We start from the raw sequence: 20,560 nt of genomic DNA on the forward strand, positions 1-20,560 counted from the left end.
ACACTCAGGCTGCTTTTACTTCAGTCCTGGCTGCCTGCCTGCCTGTCTGTCTGCAGCTGAGTTGGCCCCTCTGGTGAATTGCTAGCAAGCTGCTCTTCTTTTTTTTTTTTTTCCCTTTATAAATCTTTTTTTACCTTTTCCCCTCTCTCTCATTTTTAATTCTTCTCTCCCTCCTTTTTTTTCCTTTTTATTTTCTCTCATTTTTTTTTTTTTCTTAAGAGGAGCTTAGCGAGGAAGGTGCCTCAGCCAGCACACAAAGGGACAAGAACCTTCCTCCTCCCACCACCACTTAGCAGCAAGCCCCAAACCAGAAGCCTGGAAGCAGTATGGGTTGCAGAAAGTCAGGGTACAAAGCCCATTTTGGCCTGTTGTAAAAATGAGGCTGCATGATGAGGACAGAAACAATGCTGCAGTACTTGTGAGTGCCCACAGCACAGCTGTGCCAGGGTGTGTTCCTCTGAACGCCCCAACATACAGCTTTTCTCCTGCTCTACTTAAGGCCACAGCTGGTGAGCATATGATCCTGAATTTTAGATATTGCTCTCCTTTCTAACAGCAATCATGATAAAGGAAAACAGACTGACAGAATGCATATGTAGTATAATGCATCCATCCAAAAAACACATGAAACTGTTGCAAAAGATATGTAATTTCTCGTTTCTCAAGGATAAAGGATCACAGTTTCATCGCACCCAGAGGGAATACAACATCAATCTGCTCATTCTAACTGTTGTTGTACTCAGAACAAGCAAAGAGAAATGTTCTTCCCACTCACTTCATCTCTTAAGTCTTTTACAACGATGTCATGCCTGGATGATGTCAAATTAATTTTCACATACAGCCTATGGAAAATACGCAGGTTGGTATGATGTAACACACAGTTCTATTTGCTGGCATACATGTGTGTGTTTGCATGCACGTGTGTCCGTATAAAATGCAGTGCATGGATATAAACGAGGCTTCCAACAGTGCCTCTGTGTCAGTAACTTTGTACACAACGAAATTTTGTCCGTCAATCCGTGTATAAGCTTCAATGCATCTGTTAAAAATTAAGTCAATAAACAAATGTGCAATTCAGCAGTTTTGCAGACTTTAATGAACTAAAACAACGCTATCGGAATTGAATCCAGAAAACTTGCTTGAATGTCTGCATGCAACCTTAGACTTTAAAGAATGCATTTCATTCTCGGTATAGATGGACCGATCATCTTCTAGGTGCACTGTGGCTTGAGATCTGAAACAGCACACTGCCAAAAGGTAGTAATTCTCTGAGAAACCATCCGACTAGCCAAAGGACAACCCCCCAGTATATTTGTCTAAAATCAGACCCTTTGGTGAAACTACCCTGCTTCCTTCTGAGACTGGTTCAGTCCAGCAATGATGCGTTACACAGGTAACAATACATTTGCTAGGCTCTTTCTAAATAACTTACTTGCACACTTCAGCCAAGATAATCTTGTTTGTCAGCTACTTATCAGAAATCTGAGGTGATACTGATGAGAAATATATTCCTACAGTTGGTTGAGTTCAAATATTTGGTGACACTGCATAATACTGAAAAGAATTCCCTTTGCATGTAAGAGACTAGATCTTCCCCACCTCCATGAATCCAGATGTCAGGCTGGCCTCACTTGCACGACAGAGAATAAAATCCACCATTTTCAGTCTGTTACAGTTGGAGTCCTTCTCGTTTGCATCCTTCTTTTTAAGGTGCAATCAGTCAAATCTCATTGGCAATGTATGTTCTATAATTAGCTTCTGTCCATTAAAATAACTATGACTTCCACCTACTCTGCAGACCCATTTCTATTTTAAAACAAAGGGTATTGGCAATATTATTGTGCTGCTGGCAGACAAATGAGTTGAGATGCTTGCTATTATTTGTATTCACTTCACCAGTAACGACCTCTGTGATGCACTTCCATTGCATTTTGTTTATTTTCATTTCAGGTGCTCCCTTTTACAGTCTTTAACCACTTGTCACTAGTGGCTCACCACGCATTTATTCTCAGTAATGTTTCCAGTGATTTGACATTCACAATCTCATTTGAAATGCCAAAGCTAAAGATGGGTCAACAATTCCATTATAAGTCTCTATTCTACAGGATTTCAAACAGCAGGGAGAATTACTCATTTGTCACAAGTCTCAGTAAAGGAGTTTTTTCTTCATCATCCACTACCTCCTTACTCAGCTGGTCTCAATGGGAGAACGTACCAATATATAGCAGCGATTAAAAGCCTGCAACACTAAAACACCTGTGGCAAAAGATCAGTCTTGCAGATTTGGAGTATGTTTGAACCACATAACGTAAAAACGTTTTCATTTCCGTGTAGTGGTCCGCAAATGGTGGTTCACAGAGCACTGACTTGTGATGTGGGCTTGTTCTGCACTGGTTTTACATACTGCCAAGTTCTTTAAGACAAATAAAAAACATTAAGCCTGCAGGAACAGCTAAAAATCCATAGCCTCCTTTCCTATCTCTGCTTGGATTGCTATTGTAATGGAAAAGGAAAGGAAATGGAAACAATCAACATCAAAGAATCACAGAGGGCTGGAGGTCTGCAGCAGCAATGGAATGTCTGTCTAGAGCAGCAGGGAGCCAAGTGGTGAGGGAGTACGCATGAGTAGCTTGAGAGAGCTGGCAACACAGGCAGGATAACCCCAGAAAGCAGGAGCAGAGTCCTGGAGAGAAACAAAAAGGATCCCAGTACGAGAGAGTGAGGAGAGTTAAAGACAAAATCTCCAGATTTTTTAAACCTAAGACAAAACATAGAACTGGTACAAATACAGAAAAGCACGTCTCTTTTGAATCCACGGAGATTCTCCATCTGTGGTCTGACACAGCGTCATGTGTCAGACACACAGTGTCATGTGTAAGCCGAAGAGGGGGTGCCTCTATTTTGAGACAGCATCCACTGGAAGGAGAAATCTGAGAACACCTCTACCGCGTATCACTTGAACACAACAGAACGAAATAAGAGAAGATTTGTATTTCTCGGAGAAGCTAAAGTTTCAGAAATATTTTCCCTGAAATGTATGTTCAGACAGAGACAAATTACACTGCGTGCGGGGGAGGGGAGAGGGACAACCATGTGTAAGTGATGATCAGATCAAGATGCCAACATGACAAGTTCCTGACGTGCTGTGTGCCCTTTGGCTGAGTGAGAGAAGCTTTTCTCTCTCACGCTCCACATATATTAAAACAGATAACAATAGTTATCTTACTCAGCACAATATCTTGCTCCGTGTCAGAAAAAATTATCCTACAATGGTAACGACTCAAGCTAAAACACCTCTCTTGTACCCAGAAGCATTTACATCTGAATTTTTTTCATTTCATGACAGTTTATACTGATGAAATTTTAAATTCTATGCCATTTTAATTGTACTCTGCTGAAACTTTATGTACTAAGCTGACACATCACGTGCACACATACACACACTGCTATAGCTGACAACCAAAAGTTCATGGTAAATAATGAGCATAAGTGTTGATTTTCCTCCCCAAATGCACATATCTCCCTCTTTTATACCTCCCTTGAAAAAATCAAACCCGGCTTTCAGCAAAGCAGGGACTGTAGAGACTATCTTCATACCAAACACTATCAGTGAAGGCCTAGGAGAACAAATACGAAACAGGAATGCTACATCCACCCACTGCCAATTTCCCCCGTCAACACTGGAATCTGCATGAATTGTTTTCAAGAAAAAAGAAAAATGCCTCGACTAGATACCAGATATATCACAAGGAAGAAAAACACTGAGATAGCTATGAACAAGCAAAAATGACCCTTTCAGACAACGGAATAGAAAACAAGCTCAGCCTAATTAGAGGTGCTGCTACGCGTGGCGACTTAGAACACGTTCACATGCAGGTATAGGTATGGCATAAGTGCAAACAGACTGAGACAAGCCAAGCAACTGAAACAGCTTTGTGCAGCTTCCTCCCAAGGCCAGTAAATACTTCTTGTAGGATGAGTGATCAATGTGTCATTAGCACAGATGCTGCCACATTGATTTCCAAACAAAGATCCGGGTCTCCTGGACTGAAAGTGCGCCATAAAACTTCTTTGAACAAAATATTAAAATCTACTTCACGTTTGGACCCCTTTTTCCTCAGGTAACCTTTCTGCTCCCTTTTTAGCTATCCCATGCCAGTCACGTGGCAGGAAATAAGATCTTTGGAGGAGACATCACCAAGAAGAGGAAATGATATAGTACTAAAATAAACTTCTAAAAGTGTCAAAAAATGACAGCATTTGAATAAAGAACTGGCTCAAAAACTGAATTAAAATGAAGTTTTAGAATGAATATGAGAAACCAAAATAACTTTTTTTAAAAAGAAAAATTTCCATCTATATTTATCCAGGATGCTTGCCAAATTCGTATCTATACACAAGCACATATTCACTGTAGAGTACAATTACACTGCAGGCAGGCAACGACTCAAAATTAAGCTGGTAGCAGATGTGTTTGAACTGGAACACTTCTGCAATAATAGCTCATTTAAGTCATTATTTTATAGGTCTTCAGAAAATCTGCAATATCCAGCCTTCCCTGGAAGAAAGCACTCTGTCCGTCATGACGTTCATTTGCCAATCCATGTGTGAAAGAACAGCATGGGAAGGAAGAATTCGGAGGGGTGTAAAGGGGAATGAAAAGGGAGAGGAAATGGTTTAAAATCACAGAATCTCAGAATCACAAGGTTGGAAAGGACCCACTGGATCATCGAGTCCAACCATTCCTAACACTCCCTAAACCATGTCCCTCAGCACTTCATCCACCCGTTCCTTAAACACCTCCAGGGAAGGCGACTCGACCCCCTCCCTGGGCAGCTGTTCCAGTAGCCAATGACTCTTACTGTGAAGAATTTTTTTCTGATATCCAATGCCTGGATTTGTAACAATTAGAAAACTATCCTTGAGTACCCCAAAACGCTGATGAAAGCATAATTCCGATCTCTAGTTCTCCATATGCCTGTGCTGTCTGCATACAATAGCTATGAATAAGATGTACATGATCTGAGCTCCAATAAGACACCAAGAAGGTCACTGAAGTAAAACAAACGTAATGGTTTTGGCCTTTATGAGGAAGATCAAAGTTCAGAGTCAACCATTTGCCACAAATTTATACAAAATCCTTGGCCGGTGTTGCTCGAATTCTGAAGACAATTAGAGCACTGAGGCGTGGTGACTTATAAATCAAAGCAAAGAAGCCAGTGGATTGAGGTGACAGAGGAAGTTCAGCAAATACAATACAACATAACTTTTGGTCTGAAATCCAACACCGAGGGATTAGGAGAGCAGACGAGTTGCAGTTACCTGGTGTGGCTGTTGGACGAGAGGCTTTCCCAGGGCTGCACGCTGCAGCCAGTGACTGCATAGGCTCCACCGCAGCTCCCGTCTAGTTTCATCAGCAAGGCTTTTGCTGCATTCTCAGCTGTCTTCCTGCAGTCGTGAGCTCTCTTAAGCATCTGAGTGATGTTTTCATCACCAGTCTGGTCCCCTAGTTTTCAAGAAAACAATCTGTTTCAGAGCTTTGAGGAGGGTGAGAGAAATTAAAGCAACAGCAGAGATGCTTCTGCACAATCTCAGTTTATACCAAGACCATGATAATAAACTACCAATTTGTGACATAAAAGTAAGTTCACTTCTGTGTTTCAGTGGTAACTGAGCTACTGGCTTGAACTTATGTCCCTGCCAGACACAAGCTCCAGGTACTTGTTGCTCTGGGTACGTCTTAAGTGATGTTTTAGCTTAGCTAGCTTGTCTGCAAAAGCGTGCAGTGTGCATTAGGACTAGGTTAGGATGCTCAAATTAATAACACACTGGAAAAGCCTCAGCCTAAATTATCACTTGTGCACCAATCATTCCAGAGCTGTTTCACAGTGCAGTCTTTTCCAGTGCTTTCTGTCATGAGCACCTTTACCTCAAGCCTAATGTTTGCCAGAATATCTTCCTAGAAGTTTCCTTTTGAGCTGGAAGACTTGCCTTACTGCTTAGCAGCAGCCTTTCAGAGTTCACAGTCATGCACACTAAATCAAAAGAAGACTAGCACTGGTGTTTATTAATTAGCTATAATTTCTAGCGGTCATGCAGGATCTACGCAGCTGTTAAGCCATCCCCTCAGCAGAGGAAGGACAGAAACCACCACTGTCACTGTTCTTACATACCTAACACCAGCTGGAGTCAAGTAATTAGAGCAAGATACATTAGTGGCTACGTGTCTGAACAAAGCTACGATACATTCATACTTTGCCAAACACAATGCAAAGATGTCAGGGAGCATAACCCACCATCGCCCCCCGTTTGCTCTATGTCAGATTTTCATTTCTTCCTTGTTCAAGTCAAAGATCAATTACCCATACTTCACACTTGCTAAGTGAAGTGTGTGCACTAGAAATGACATTAAAGTGAATGAAAGGGAGAATGTTCTGTTCAGAGCAGGCGGACTTGCTCAGCTCTACGTGATGCAGAAGCAGCTCCCATGGATTTTCCACTCAGAGATGTTGATATAAAACTTGGCTGGTCTTCAAACCAAAAATACGCTATTTTATCTAGGTGTTTTAATCAAATTTCATGGTGAAGTAAAGCCACATAAGCCATAAACAACTTCCTCCAATCTGTGTTATGTAATGGGAGACTGGCACTATTTCTATCACAGGGTTGTAACTGATGATGCCATAATTAAGAGCTGCAGACAGACACCGATGTAAAAACTAACCTACACTCTCTTTCATAAAATGCATGTGAGATGAAACCCTACTCAAATCCAACGTATTGCTCCCTTCTAAGATTTCTCTGTGATACCTATCTGAACAGAAAATCCAAACCTAAATGCACCTCTGCTGGCCACTGATCTCTGCCAGCAGGGAAAGACCCCCAGCGCACTGTGGAAAGGAACGCCCAGAACCTGGAAGACAGGTGGATGAACATCTCAGACATCCACCCTAACGTTTAGTGTATGGTACACACTGCACAAACCAAGACTGATACGCAGGAGCCTGCTTGGCTGGGAGAGATACGAAATAAGGGGCATAGTCAGCAGCACGGTGACCAACTGCGCTTGAAACAAGAGGCTGACCGTGTCAGTCCTGTGGTTCTAAAGCTAGATGGTCACTTTGTCTATAGAAGCATCTCATATTTAAGCGATTCCTGAGATGCCAGCACTACCACGCTGGCTCAGCCAGGCAGTTACTATGCCTCAGCATGGCATGAAGAGCTATTCTACTATCTCTGAAGGTCATCCCTCTTTCTGCTTGAAGATCACCATGTCTACCTTCTCCTGTCAGTAAAAGGAATGGGACTACAAAACATAGATTAATGATCATTGTGTAAACACTTCTTTTTCTATCACAAAAATGGAGCCAACACAAATGTCAATCTCCAAACAAACACTTTTGAACTGTACCTGTGATTGTGGTTCATGCTGTTACTTAGTGTAATTAAAAAGCAACAAGACCTAGCCACAAGATTAACTATCCATAAAATATGAAAAACCCAGAACATCCCCGACAAGACAGTAAAACATAAGATAGACTATTTTAAAATTTCAGAGCAAAGGTAAAATGTGGGGTGAAAAACTAGAGTATTTTCTTTTTTGTTTCTGCTTTTTCTCAATGCTATCTTTACTTTGTGTTAATCTTTTCAGAAATTATACTCATTTTCCAAGGACGGTCAATGTTGCTGGTTTAAACAAAATCTGTACTTAATAGCTGCATGGCCCTAACCACATATGCTCATGAATATTGTTTAATAATTCCACTCCAGCCCATTCCACACCTGTAGCAGCTTCACCACTACCAGAATAGACAACCCCTTGTGATAGTATATGTAGGTTAACTTAAATTGCTGGTAAATTTCATGACTTGATTCCATGCTCTTTTTCTTATCCCCTATTTTTCGGGTGTGTAAAATGATTTAATTAGTTAAAAAAAATAACAGACAGGTGAGCATTCTTAAGTGATGGTTCATGAGATGATTCACCATCGCAACTAACTCTTAACGCTAACTGACATGTGAAAAAGAAAACATTTAAATAAAGTGATTCATTGACATCTTACCAACAGAACCAACACCTGCAGCTCTGAACTGCCCCAGAATGAGACTCTGCTCACTTTCTGCCAAGGCCAACAGCAGCTCATATGCTTCTATGCATTGTTCACTGAAAGAGAAAACAAACCACAAAACCCAAAAATAACATAAAATATCTGAAATTTAGAGGAGAATACTTGCAACAGCAACAACAACAAAAGGTAGCCAATGAACAGCATGACTCTTTGCTACTTATCAAGCAGCAGGGAGTGACATAACACATGTGGTTTCTATCACAAGCATTCAACCATCTCTCCTTCCTTATGATGGTCCCGGAGTGGCCTCAAGTAATGTAACAAGGCAGAACAGAAGAGAAAGACCCAATGTGAAGTCAGCTCCAGAAGTGTGTTTGACACAGTCAAGAATACAATAGTGGTTGACATGATCCCTTTGAGAAACCTTTTCCATACCGTCTTACTATACAAAATACAGTATTCTATACTCTAACTGTACTACACAAAGTATAGTAAGAAGAAAAGACAAGACAAGAAAAACACTAGACGCTCTGTCCTGGCTCTAAGATTTTCCTTCTTACAACACAACACCCTCTAAACACAGTCGTGAGTAATTTATTCCTGCTGCATGATAATGTTTTTGAAAATATATACATTAATATACCTATTTGCAATTCGCATTTCCTTGTAATTTGCTCAAGGCTAATAGTAACAGAACACATTCTTTAAAAGGCACACAATTTGTCTTAAGACCAGAACTACCTGTTCCAAATTAATTGCAGTTGAAGGAGTTAAACAACACTATGTTTTACATATGGGGCCTTGGGCAGTCTGCTTTAGTGGGATGTCCCTGCCCTTGGCAGAGGGGTTGGAACTAGATGATCTTTAAGGATCCTTCCAACCCAAACTATTCTATGAGTCTATGATTCTATATAGTTCAAAGTGTATTTAGATACTTGTAACTGAATACCAAGCAATTAATCCACAATTCTAACTGATATAATATAAAGTCACCCTCAGTTAGGTGACTTTTTGGTCTTCTGGTCCTGGGAAAGGTGCCAGCCTTATATAGGGAATGTGTACCTAAAAGACCAGATACAGCAGACATAGTTTGACTCCGCATACGATCCCTAATTGAAATGTTAATTCAGTATTTATAAATGAAAAAACAAATCTATATATTTCTATTAGATCAAGTTTACTACTGCCGGTGAACTAGGGTTGAACTACACTTGTATCAATAACTTCAGCTCTGTAGTTTGTCAGGCAGTTTAACCAAAGGAGCATTATTTTCAGTGAGGAAACAAAAAGAAGTAGCGTTACTATGGCACACCGACAATTTCACTCTCAAAGACTTTTATCAAGTCTCCTCTATTTCCCCTTTCTCTCCCTAGGGCACCCTCTGTGTAGGTACATACCTGTACTGCAGAGCAAGCCTGAGGGCTGTGGCGTTGGACTCGTACTTCCCAACAAGCATGCTCATCCTCTCAGCATTGCTCTTGCACTCTTCCAGTGTTATTGTCAACAAGTCATTCTGGGATTTCAAGTGCTCAATACGGCTGTAGAAAAGGAAGTAATTTGCAACCTTCAAGCTTAGCTTGCAGACACTGTCCTGAAAACTCTAGATCATAATTTAAAACAACCAATACCATTTGGTCCACACAAGGTTTTTAATGAAAATGGCAGAATCTATCAGTTCCATATCCCACATCAAGAGCCAAGAGGACAGTAATTTCTCTTAGCCTCTTCTTCTCTCCTTCCCATAAAATGTAATCATAACCCTGCGGAACAGCAGCAAGCAGAAAGTAGTAACAGGCTGCCCAGAGAGGTGGTGGAGTCCCCATCCCTGGAGGGGTTTAAAAGACGGGCAGATGAGGCACTCAGGGACGTGTTTTAGTGGCAGATAGAATGGTTGAACTCGATGATCTAAGAGGTCTTTTCCACCCTAGTGATTCTACGATTCTAAGATTATGTAGGACAGTTTCATTTTAAACTTTTCTTTAGTTTTTCTGCCTCCATTCCTCACTTCCAGCTACCACATTTGCTTTAAGTGGCATACTCATGAGTGCAGTGTGGGGTGGTGTGTAGGGATCATGCAGCTGCATGAATGCCCTCTTTCTTTGGAACATCCAGAATAACCTTTTCAGTTGAAGCGGTTATTTTGGTTGCAATTAGAGAGGGAGCTTCCAAAATATGAGTGAATGTAGAGGGAGGCAACAAAATCTCCAAAATTTCTGCCAACAGTCAGACAGAAGGTAATATCAGAACTTAAGTAAGTGGAATACTCTTCTCAATGAGGTTGATGCTGAATCTGAAAATGAAGATTCAGGATGTCAGCATTGCTGTTTATTCTCACTGTTCAGAACTGCACTAGGCATCGCTATGCTTCACCTAACTGTAAGAGTTGGACACACACAAAAACCGGTCAAATGATTCCATAATTTGGAATGTTAGCTAATAATGAAATGAGCCATCCAAAGCCAAAAAAACATTGACTTCTTTAACAAACGCAACCAGAAGGAGAAGGGCTAATATACCACTTATTCAGTGACCAGAATAAAGCCCTGACTCTCCCAGCTGCTGGGATGCTTCACCTCTTATATCGCTTTTGACACCTCCTATAAGGGTACATGTTGTCAAAGCATAACTATACAGTGCACAGAAAGAAGAAAAAAAAAGTTAAAAAAAAAAAAGAATAAAAGGATCACATTTTGCAGCACTACAAAAACATGAGCTACAAATAAAAGAGCTATTATAGTGATCAGACTAAATTTGAGATAGCTGTGGGGAAGAGAGAAGTTGGAAGGAAACATGCTGAGACAGGATTCTCACATTTCCGATCCACAGTTTTGATTTTATGTGCCAAAGAGGATATGATGCACCGGTTTTGATAGAGCTTATCGAAAGGTAACATCAGCAATATTTTGTCTGTAACTAGAAAGTTGCAGTCTTTCTTCTGCATACAGAAATCTATTTACAGGTATATGTGCTACACCACCATGCACTAGGACATTCACTGCTGCAGTTAATGCTGCAATTCTGTTTCTTCAGAACCAAACAAAGCAAGCTAACTTAAGAATGATAGAGAATGAGTTATAGGAATCCTTATTTCTAGCAATGATGTGTCTTACAGAAGTAGATGCCATGTCTACTTGGTCTGCCACAGAGAAAGACCAGACTGTCTTACTAATGGAATGGATCCTCAGCACACGATTCAAACTTCATTTAATTAACTACATTCCATGTTTATCTGAAGCTGCCACAGTTGAGCTGGAAATGAACTAAGTCATGTTCAAAAAGGATAAAAAAGTAGTAACTTCAACATAGCTAATAGCAGATAACACAATGGAGCATCTCTAACTTTTCACCTTACCTATTTAATCTCTCTGTCTCCACTTCAAATTCTCGGATTTTACTTTCAGAGATAGCAGATCCATGTGAATAAAGAGTCTGGAAGATTTCCTGGATGTTTGAGCAGTCTTGGAGGGAATGTGCCAAATGTTCAGCCACAGTACTAGACACCTGCACAGGGCAGTTAATAGATCATTGTGAACAGATAACCACTAGATTCTTCCCACAGGCAGTCAGTCTGCATTGAGAGCTGCATTTGCTTGCTTGAACTCACTTCAAGGCATTCATTATTCAGTTTTTACTATGAATTTTACATTGAATAGAACATTTATAAGTTTCCATTTTAAGAAGTCACTTTGATTTAAAAGTCTACCAAACAAAGGGTGAAGTACACCATTCCATCATACGTAGAAAAACCTAATATGCAAGTTCGTTACTTTCTTGAAAGGTTAGCAAAAGGTCAGAGCTGAGTTCTTCACTGAAACAAACATCAGTAACGCTGTTATGGATTTACATTGGCATTTCAAAGCAGATCTAGCTCTCTGTTGACTGGAAGTTGTGAAATGCAACTGAGCAGTATTTTCTTGAAGAATAATATTTTGGAGGAATTGACTCCAAAATCATCCTCTCGAAGTCACTCAGAGAACAATTTCTATCCACCAGTTATGAGAAAACAGGATCTTAATACCAGAAGAAATATTCTCTGTGGAAACAGTTCCCTCAAAATAACCTTGTAAAGTATTTTAAGTCACATATTAATTTAGAAAGAAAACAGTGCTGCTTTTAGTGGAACATGGGTCATTTTCAGAAGGTCACACGCATGCATACAGTTATTAGTCCTTACCCCTATGCTGCTGATTTCTGATCCTAAGACAGGTCTATCAGACGATGACGACTCTGATCTTGTCTTTGACAACTTCACTCTCTCGGCAATCTGTAAGTCAGAATGCTGTGCAGGTTACACAGGAACTCACACTCCACAAAGACTACACAAGACACTTTTGTTCACTACCGACACATGCAAACCTGAATTAAACTACTGTAAAATCTACACCTGTGTTGTAACTGAATTAGTTACCACTGCCCAATTCCTCTCTGCAGCTCATGTCATGCTTAGGACACCAGAAAACTCTGCAGGGATGCTAGGTATTTCCCAGTTAATCATGTGCTTACGCAGCAGCTGCGCAAAACCCACAAAGCATTACCACAACATGCAGTATCTCACCTTGGCTATAGGAATGTCATTGCTGCTGCTGCTTGTGCTCAGCTCTCCTGTGCTGGGGTTAACAGGTCGATTGGCAGAAGTGAGACGACTTGGGCTGGACGGGCCCATTGCCTGCACGCTTTGCAAACGGGTTTGCAGTTCCCGAACCTACAACAAAACAACATAACTTCTGGGGGATTTGTTTGTTTTATGGTTTAAAGGATTTGGAGATTTTCTCATCATCTGGCCAAGCCTAACTGCTTCTGAATTAAGCACAGACGTATTCTGTCCAGTGGCGCCGTGAACTTTTACTGTGGGGAGCAGGTGAATAAAGATTGTAAAATGTCATTGTTGTCAGTTTTTTGAACTATTTGCAATGTGGAAATGCGCAAATGTAATGCTGTAATTACTCAAAGTTTCAGCTTGTTTTATAGAACCACTTCAGCGCAGTTGTACTTTTCATACAGAAAATATTATCTCTTTTGTGAAGCTAATGCTCCAGTCTAAGATTATGATACCTAAACAAATCAAATGAAGATCCTGCTGTTAATGGAAAGCTCCAGTGTCAAAAAACTCTTGACATAAATATATCACAGGATGATTTTGTAAAAGAAAAAGAAATTCAAATGTTAATCACAGAATGATAGAATCACTAAGTTGGAAGAGACGCCTTGGATCATTGAATCTGCCCATTCCTATCAACCACTAAACCATGCCCCTGAGCATCTCATCAACTTGTCTTTTAAATACCTCCAGGGATGGTGACTCCACCCCCTCCCTGGGCAGCCTCTGACAGGGCCTGAAGACCCCTTCTGTGAAAAACTTTTTTCTGATGTCCAGCCTCAACCTCCCCTGATGCAGCTTGAGGCCATTCCCCCTTGTCCTGTCCCCTGAGAGAGCTGGGGTTGTTTAGCCTGGAGAAGAGGAGGCTGAGGGGAGACCTTATTGCTCTCTACAACTGCCTGAAAGGAGGTTGTGGAGAGGAGGCAGCTGGGCTCTTCTCCCCAGTGACAGGGGACAGGACAAGAGGGAATGGCCTGAAGCTCCGCCAGGGGAGGTTCAGGTTGGATATCAGAAAAAAATTCTTCACAGTAAGAGTCATTGGGCACTGGAACAGCTGCCCAGGGAGGGGGTCGAGTCGCCTTCCCTGGAGGTGTTTAAGGAACGGGTGGATGAAGTGCTGAGGGACATGGTTTAGGGAGTGTTAGGAATGGTTGGACTCGATGATCCAGTGGGTCCTTTCCAACCTGGTGATTCTGTGATTCTGTCACTGGGGAGAAGAGCCCAGCTCCCTCCTCTCCACAACCTCCTTTCAGGCAGTTGTAGAGAGCAATAAGGTCTCCCCTCAGCCTCCTCTTCTCCAGGATAAACAACCCCAGCTCTCTCAGCCGCTCCTCGTCAGACTTGTTCTCCAGCCCCTCACCAGCTTCATTGCTCTTCTCTGGACACACTCCAGAGCCTCAACATCCTTCTTGTGGTGAGGGGCCCAGAACTGAACACAGTATTTGAGGTGCGGCCTCACCACTGCCAAGTCCAGGGACAGAATCACCTCCTTGAACCATGCTTTCAAAACTCCAGTTAAGCAAAGCTACCATAGAGTGAGTAATGTTCAGTCAAAAAATAGCTGCAAAGCACCCAACAAACAGTCTTGCAGAAAGTCTCTGTAAACGTACATTGCAAACACTGCACAGCCCTCGTAAGAGATTAGGTGCTTGTAGAACTGACGTCAAAAGTTGTTTCAAGACCAAAGGGTAAAAGAAAAGTCTGCAGAGCCAAACTATACAATACAAACTGAGCTAAAGATCATACTGTTTACCTTGCAATAATTCTTAACAGACAAAGAATAAACGGTCTCCATAACACAACAATTCTGCCAGAAGGTAAAGTGACAGAGCTTATTCTTCCCACACAATCTCAAACAAAGAGTGTGAGATGACAGAAGGGGGAGAAAACCATGTGAAGAGGCAATTTCCCTGAAAACAGAGTGTTTAATACACAAGCTCCTAAGCTGATTTTGTTGGAACAGTCCATCTGCAAAACAGAATTTTTACCAGAAGTCCAGTGAAACAAAAGTTCAGTCCATTTGATATCCCTCTGCACCATGAAACACAACGCTAATTCCTACTCTCTAAAACAAGGTGGGATTTTATATTAAATACAATACATTCACACAAAGAACTGATTAAGCAAGCTGAAATCCCTTCATCAAAAAAATATAGAAATTAAAGTTGCCTTAAAGCTGAGGCTCTTTAACTATTGGCTCACCGAGGGCACGGTCAGTGCTTTAGCAATCTCTGCTCTAAGTGGCAGCAGTCAGTACGTTCCCTGTACAACAGCTGCAGATCCCTTTGACCTACTGCACTGAGGAAGCAGTTCAAGCTGGAACTCAGTCACCAAATCTTTAGAATGTGCAAATTACCCCAAAAAAAAAATAAAAAGAGAAAAAGAAACTGTGTGTTTTACATATCAGAGCAGAACAATTGCATGTGACCAATAAAAAGCTGAAAGCTGTAGCTGGCAGCAGTAAGAGCACATAAAGCCCAACTGCTCTCCTAATATTCAGTCACGGAGGAGTGCTGCACCTCAAACAAAATGAACCCAAACAATTCCATTGGTCTCTGTTAAAAAAGAAAAAAAAAAAAACAAAGTATACAAAACCTCAAATCAAATCCCCAGTGTTTAAAGTAACTTGCTGAAAAGTGGATACAGGTGCTTGGTCCAGAATTATACATCTTAACTGAGATTACATCATGAAGCTAACTGAGCAGAATGTATAAAGTGCAGGTTCCTAACGTGTATCTTCTATATATATATATATGTATATCATAACGTATATCTTCTATCTGTATATCTTCTATATATTTGAAATATATATATATTTCAAAATATCTTCTATATATTTGCAGCTGAGGCTTCCTTTGTTCAGGCAGACATATATCAACATGGGTAGAGCTGCAATAATGCAAACCTGAAGGACAGAAGTGCTCTACTGATGAAAACTGATTATTTCAGCGTGCTGATATACATAAAACTGAAATAAACCATCTATGCGTGTTTCTGTTTGCAGACGTGGAATGCCAGCACAGATAAAATTTGTACTGTAGCATTAACACTGAAAAAAACCACAACCGCAAACAACCCAAAACTTCATTCAATTAAAAATCACATTTGTTACTCTTTCTTTTAACCTGGGCTGTTCCAAACTGAATTCCCCAAGTGCTTAAGTTACAGCATTGTCTAAAAGCAAACACGAAAACCACTAGGTACGTATTCTTCATAAAAGCAAATCCCTGCCCCAACGTCTGATTTCAAAATTGCTGAAATATTCACCTATGCCCAGAAGTTAGTCCTGGAAGATTTCAGTCCGAAAGGAAGTAACATTCTAAATTTAAGGGCAACTAGGAAACAGAATATTACGGTTACTTAAAATGCTAAGCATTCATTGACTCTGAAGTTGAAAACCACCTATAAGGACAATATAAGGATAATACTACATAAAAGTTTAATGCAGATAGGTTTTTTGGGTCTATGTTTTATCACCGAGCAGCAACTATTGGCCATGATTACAAAAGCCAATTACTGTCAAGGATCTGTAAAACAACATTAGCAACAGAAAGAAAAATGAACAGATCTTAGGTCACAGCCAGGCAAAACTTTGCTCAGTAAAGCAGTGATGAAAGAAAACTCAGAGCACAAGCACAGTTATCAGTCTATGGAAATCACTGCTTTAATACTGTACCATAGAAACAGCCACAAATTAAAGAAACTGCTTATTCACGCTTCTTGTGTACTTACTGATTCAGGCCTTCATTTAAGAAATTACACGCTGAATTAATGCTATAAATAACTGGACTAACTTTAGCGATGCTGAGTACTGGATGGTAATTCTGAGCAGGATAACAAGGCAAGTTTGTCTGACCTGTAAAATCCCCAGTGTCACAATTCACACATTCACCAAGCCAGAATCTCATGACTGGGTTGCCCACCCACCAGACTGCCCAGAGAGGGGGGAGGTAACTATTTCTGGTCACCAAAACCTCCACCGTCAATACAGCAGTATCCACTGTCTCCACAGAAAGTACACAACTAGTAGTAATTTTCCACACTAGTAGTAACTACAGGAAAAATAAAGGAAGACCAAAGAATAAGAATCAAGAAAAAAAAGAGTTCAGAAGAGCCATTTTCTTCTCTGGACTGGTGAATGCATGAGTTATGAAAAGACTAATTTAAGAAGTATGATTAAAAATTGTCTGACCACCCTCGCTCAATAATTCTATTAGCCTTACGTAATACAAATTATTCTTAAGTTTATGTTTGTTAGTAAAACAGAGGTAATTGCAGTACTGCACGCGGGACACAATAGGCACTGGAAATGGGAGAGAGAGGAAGGGCTGATCTTACAGGAAATGGAGGAGAAAATTGGCATAATCTGATGGGTGAAGACAACCCAAACGAAAAAAGATCCAAAAGACAGGGAAGTGTTGATTTGTGAGTTGGGGAGGAAAAAGAAGGAAGGATTAAAAGAAAGATTTCTTCAGCCCTTGCTTCGTACTAGTTTAAAGACAGAAATGTCCAGAAGAATATAAAAGTTGCTATAAAGTTCTAAAACTCTAATTGAAACGTAAAGTGGCCAACAAATCAACCATCTAATTATATTATCAGAAAAAAAAGGGGTTGATATCAGAGGAAAAAGAAAGGAGAAATGAGGGAAACATTACTGAAATACACAATTAAAAAAAAGAAAGAACTGAAATCTACTCCATCAGATATGGATTTGATGGATGGACAGTATGGTGGATAAAAAACTGGTTGGATGGTTGTGTTCAAAGAGTAGTGGTCAATGGCTCAAAGTCCAGATGGAGCTTTGCAACAAGTGGTGTCCTTCAGGTGTCCGTACTGGGACCGGTGCTGTTTAATATCTTCATCAATGATAGTGACAGAGAGATTGAGTGCACCCTCAGCACGTTCACAGATGACACTGAGCTGAGTGGTGCAGTTGCCACACCAGAAGGACGAGATGTCATCCAGAGGGACCTGGACGGGCTGGAGAAGTGGGGCTGTGAGAACCTCCTGAGGTTCAGCAAGGCCAAGTGTAAGGTCCTGCACCTGGGTCAGAGCAATCCGTGTTCAGTACAGGATGGGGGATGGTGTGATTGAGAGCAGCCCTGCAGAGAAGGACTTGGGGGTGCTGGTTGATGAGAAGCTCGACATGAGCTGGCAACGTGCGCTCACAGCCCAGAAGGCCAACGGTGTCCTGGGCTGCATCCAAAGCAGCGTGGCCAGCAGGGCGAGGGAGGGGATCCTGCCCCTCTGTTCCTCTCTTGGGAGACCTCATCTGGAGTACTGTGTCCAGTTCTGGAATCCTCAATGTAAGAAGGAGATGGAGCAGTTGGAACGGGTCCAGAGGAGGCTACAAAGATGCTGTGAGGGCTGGAGCACCTTCCCTACGAGGACAGGCTGAGAGAGTTGGGGTTGTTCAGCCTGGAGAAGAGAAGGCTCAGAGGACACCTTATAGTGACCTTTCAGTGCCTGAAGGGACTGCAGGAAATAGCTGCAATGGATAGCTTAGATACCAATAAAAGTCAAGTGTAAACAAATGTTCTCAAGAGTACCTTAAGAACTAAATAAAAAGAAGCGAAGGTAGAAGAGAAAAGGGCTGACACACTACAGTAGTGTTGGATATATGAAAGACTTCATAAGTGATTAACCGGCACCATGAATAGGTTTGCAGAAATGAACAATGGATTATAGAAAATACTTTGGTGGAATATGCTCATTATAATGAATCTAAGAAACATGTGTTTACTGTTCATATTTTACTCACAACTACATCACTTGTTAACATAGCCTAAATTAAAAAAACACAGCTACAAACTGCTTGGTTTTGTTACCAAATTCCACGTTCAAAGGACACTCACTGCTTTTGTTCCTAAACCAGTTTCAAATAAGTGGCATGCTTGTGATTCTTTTCTTCCTAACTTAACTTGAGAGCTTTTTCACCATGCAGTATATTTGAACTACACTTTGAGCAACAACTTCTTTTTTTTTTCACCAGCATTTTAATACAGCTTTTGTTCTTCTCCCCCATTATACAGAGCAGGACGATGAAGTAAAACAAACCACAGGGAGTGAATAGACTTCTCCCACTTTCTAATTTATTCATGTGCACTGCAAATACGTGGAACAGAAGAAGGAAAATGAAATACCAATGTGACAGTTCAAGCTGCTCTAAGTGGCACAGGCCCTTTCCAGCCTAAAGCACCCCTAACCTCCCAACCAGACCTCACGGTGATGACATTCAGCCAGATAATTTTCAGACCCTGCTAAATCACAGAATCACAGAATCACCAGGTTGGAAAGGACCCATTGGATCATCGAGTCCAACCATTCCTAACACTCCCTAAACCATGTCCCTCAGCACTTCATCCACCCGTTCCTTAAACACCTCCAGGGAAGGTGACTCGACCCCCTCCCTGGGCAGCTGTTCCAGTACCCAATGACTCTTACTGTGAAGAATTTTTTTCTGATATCCAACCTGAACCTCCCCTGACGGAGCTTCAGGCCATTCCCTCTTGTCCTGTCCCCTGTCACTGGGGACAAGAGCCCAGCTCCCTCCTCTCCACAACCTCCTTTCAGGCAGTTGTAGAGAGCAATAAGGTCTCCCCTCAGCCTCCTCTTCTCCAGGATAAACAACCCCAGCTCTCTCAGCCGCTCCTCGTCAGACTTGTTCTCCAGCCCCTTCACCAGCTTCGTTGCTCTTCTCTGGACACACTCCAGAGCCTCAACATCCTTCTTGTGGTGAGGGGCCCAGAACTGAACACAGTATTCAAGGTGCGGTCTCACTAGTGCTGAGTACAGGGGGAGAATAACCTCCCTGGACCTGCTGGTGACCCCATTTCTGATCCAAGCCAAGATGCCGTTGGCCTTCTTGGCCCCCTGGGCACACTGCTGGCTCATGTTCAGCCGGCTGTCAACCAGCACCCCCAGGTCCTTCTCTTCCGTGCAGCTCTCCAGCCATTCTTCCCCCAGTCTGTAGTGCTGCGATCACCAAAGCTAAAACCACCTGATTTCCAGCAGGTTGTCTGCTGTGGTTGGCTGAGTATGGTAAAGAAGACTTTCTTGGTTACTTATAAGGGCCACCTCCTCAATGAAGTCTCTGGAGCTGAATAAGCATAGGTCTGCACTCATCAGCTCAAAGGAGGCATTTTTAGAATCTATCTCCTCTGCAAAGACTTTAAAGAAATACACAAGAACTTATCTGTAACTAGGAGAGCTACTCCTCTGGCGAATCTGAAAGTCAACCAGTAGTGTGAACCTTCTTGCTTTTTTGAGGAATGGAGAATGGGAACAACACAGACAGACCACAATCTATGAGAGGATAAGTATGCCGTGAGGATTTACGGACAGGGCTTTTTTAAGTAGTGGGAGAGGCTACAGTGCACTGGGTGTAACAATGCATCACCAAGCAAGCGCTCCTCTGCGTTTGACACCTTTCAGACACAAGTCCCTCAGGCAGGATCCATGCGGAAAGATCTGGGTGATGCACCTCAAAAAAGGATGCAAAGCAACAAAACCCAAAGACCTGGCAGCATGTGACACAGGAGGTGAAGGGTGGATTCCCTAAGAGCTCCGAGCACAAGTGAAGCAACCTGATCCTCACTAGCAAGCAGCAGAAACAAACACAAGTGAGGGCAGCCTGTCTCAGGCTCTTTCCTATTTAATTCCACATTAATCATTAAGCATTTGCATAAAAGCTTGGAAACAGAAGAAAAGCTCTAATTTGTCAACAGTTAAGCGGAGATACTGCTGCATAAGCAAATACCATGCAACTGAAGGAGGCGGAGAACAGACACAGGTTTTGGCTGCAACCTCAGGCTTCTGGCGTGCACCAAGAGACAAGGAGACAGAACAGTTCAAGGATCGCTTTAAGATGTGAAAGCTGATAAAAGCCTCTAAA

The 20,560-nt window shown here is 41.7% G+C and overlaps 1 protein-coding gene across 2 annotated transcripts in view; it reads right to left on the reverse strand.

The window, feature by feature from the left end:
• Nucleotides 1-20,560, reverse strand: part of MCC (MCC regulator of WNT signaling pathway) — a 207,633-nt gene that overhangs the window by 25,089 nt on the left and 161,984 nt on the right. For both annotated transcript variants that reach the window (XM_054055336.1, XM_054055337.1), the window contains 6 exons: nucleotides 12,625-12,771; nucleotides 12,244-12,333; nucleotides 11,422-11,570; nucleotides 9,467-9,607; nucleotides 8,064-8,164; nucleotides 5,323-5,506 (listed from right to left, as the gene is read on the reverse strand). In XM_054055336.1, the coding sequence (XP_053911311.1) occupies nucleotides 5,323-5,506; nucleotides 8,064-8,164; nucleotides 9,467-9,607; nucleotides 11,422-11,570; nucleotides 12,244-12,333; nucleotides 12,625-12,771 (812 nt within the window). The remainder of the gene's footprint in view (nucleotides 1-5,322; nucleotides 5,507-8,063; nucleotides 8,165-9,466; nucleotides 9,608-11,421; nucleotides 11,571-12,243; nucleotides 12,334-12,624; nucleotides 12,772-20,560) is intronic.

The sequence above is a fragment of the Cuculus canorus genome, chromosome Z (genome assembly GCF_017976375.1).
Source record: "Cuculus canorus isolate bCucCan1 chromosome Z, bCucCan1.pri, whole genome shotgun sequence".
Taxonomy (NCBI): Eukaryota; Metazoa; Chordata; class Aves; order Cuculiformes; family Cuculidae; genus Cuculus; species Cuculus canorus.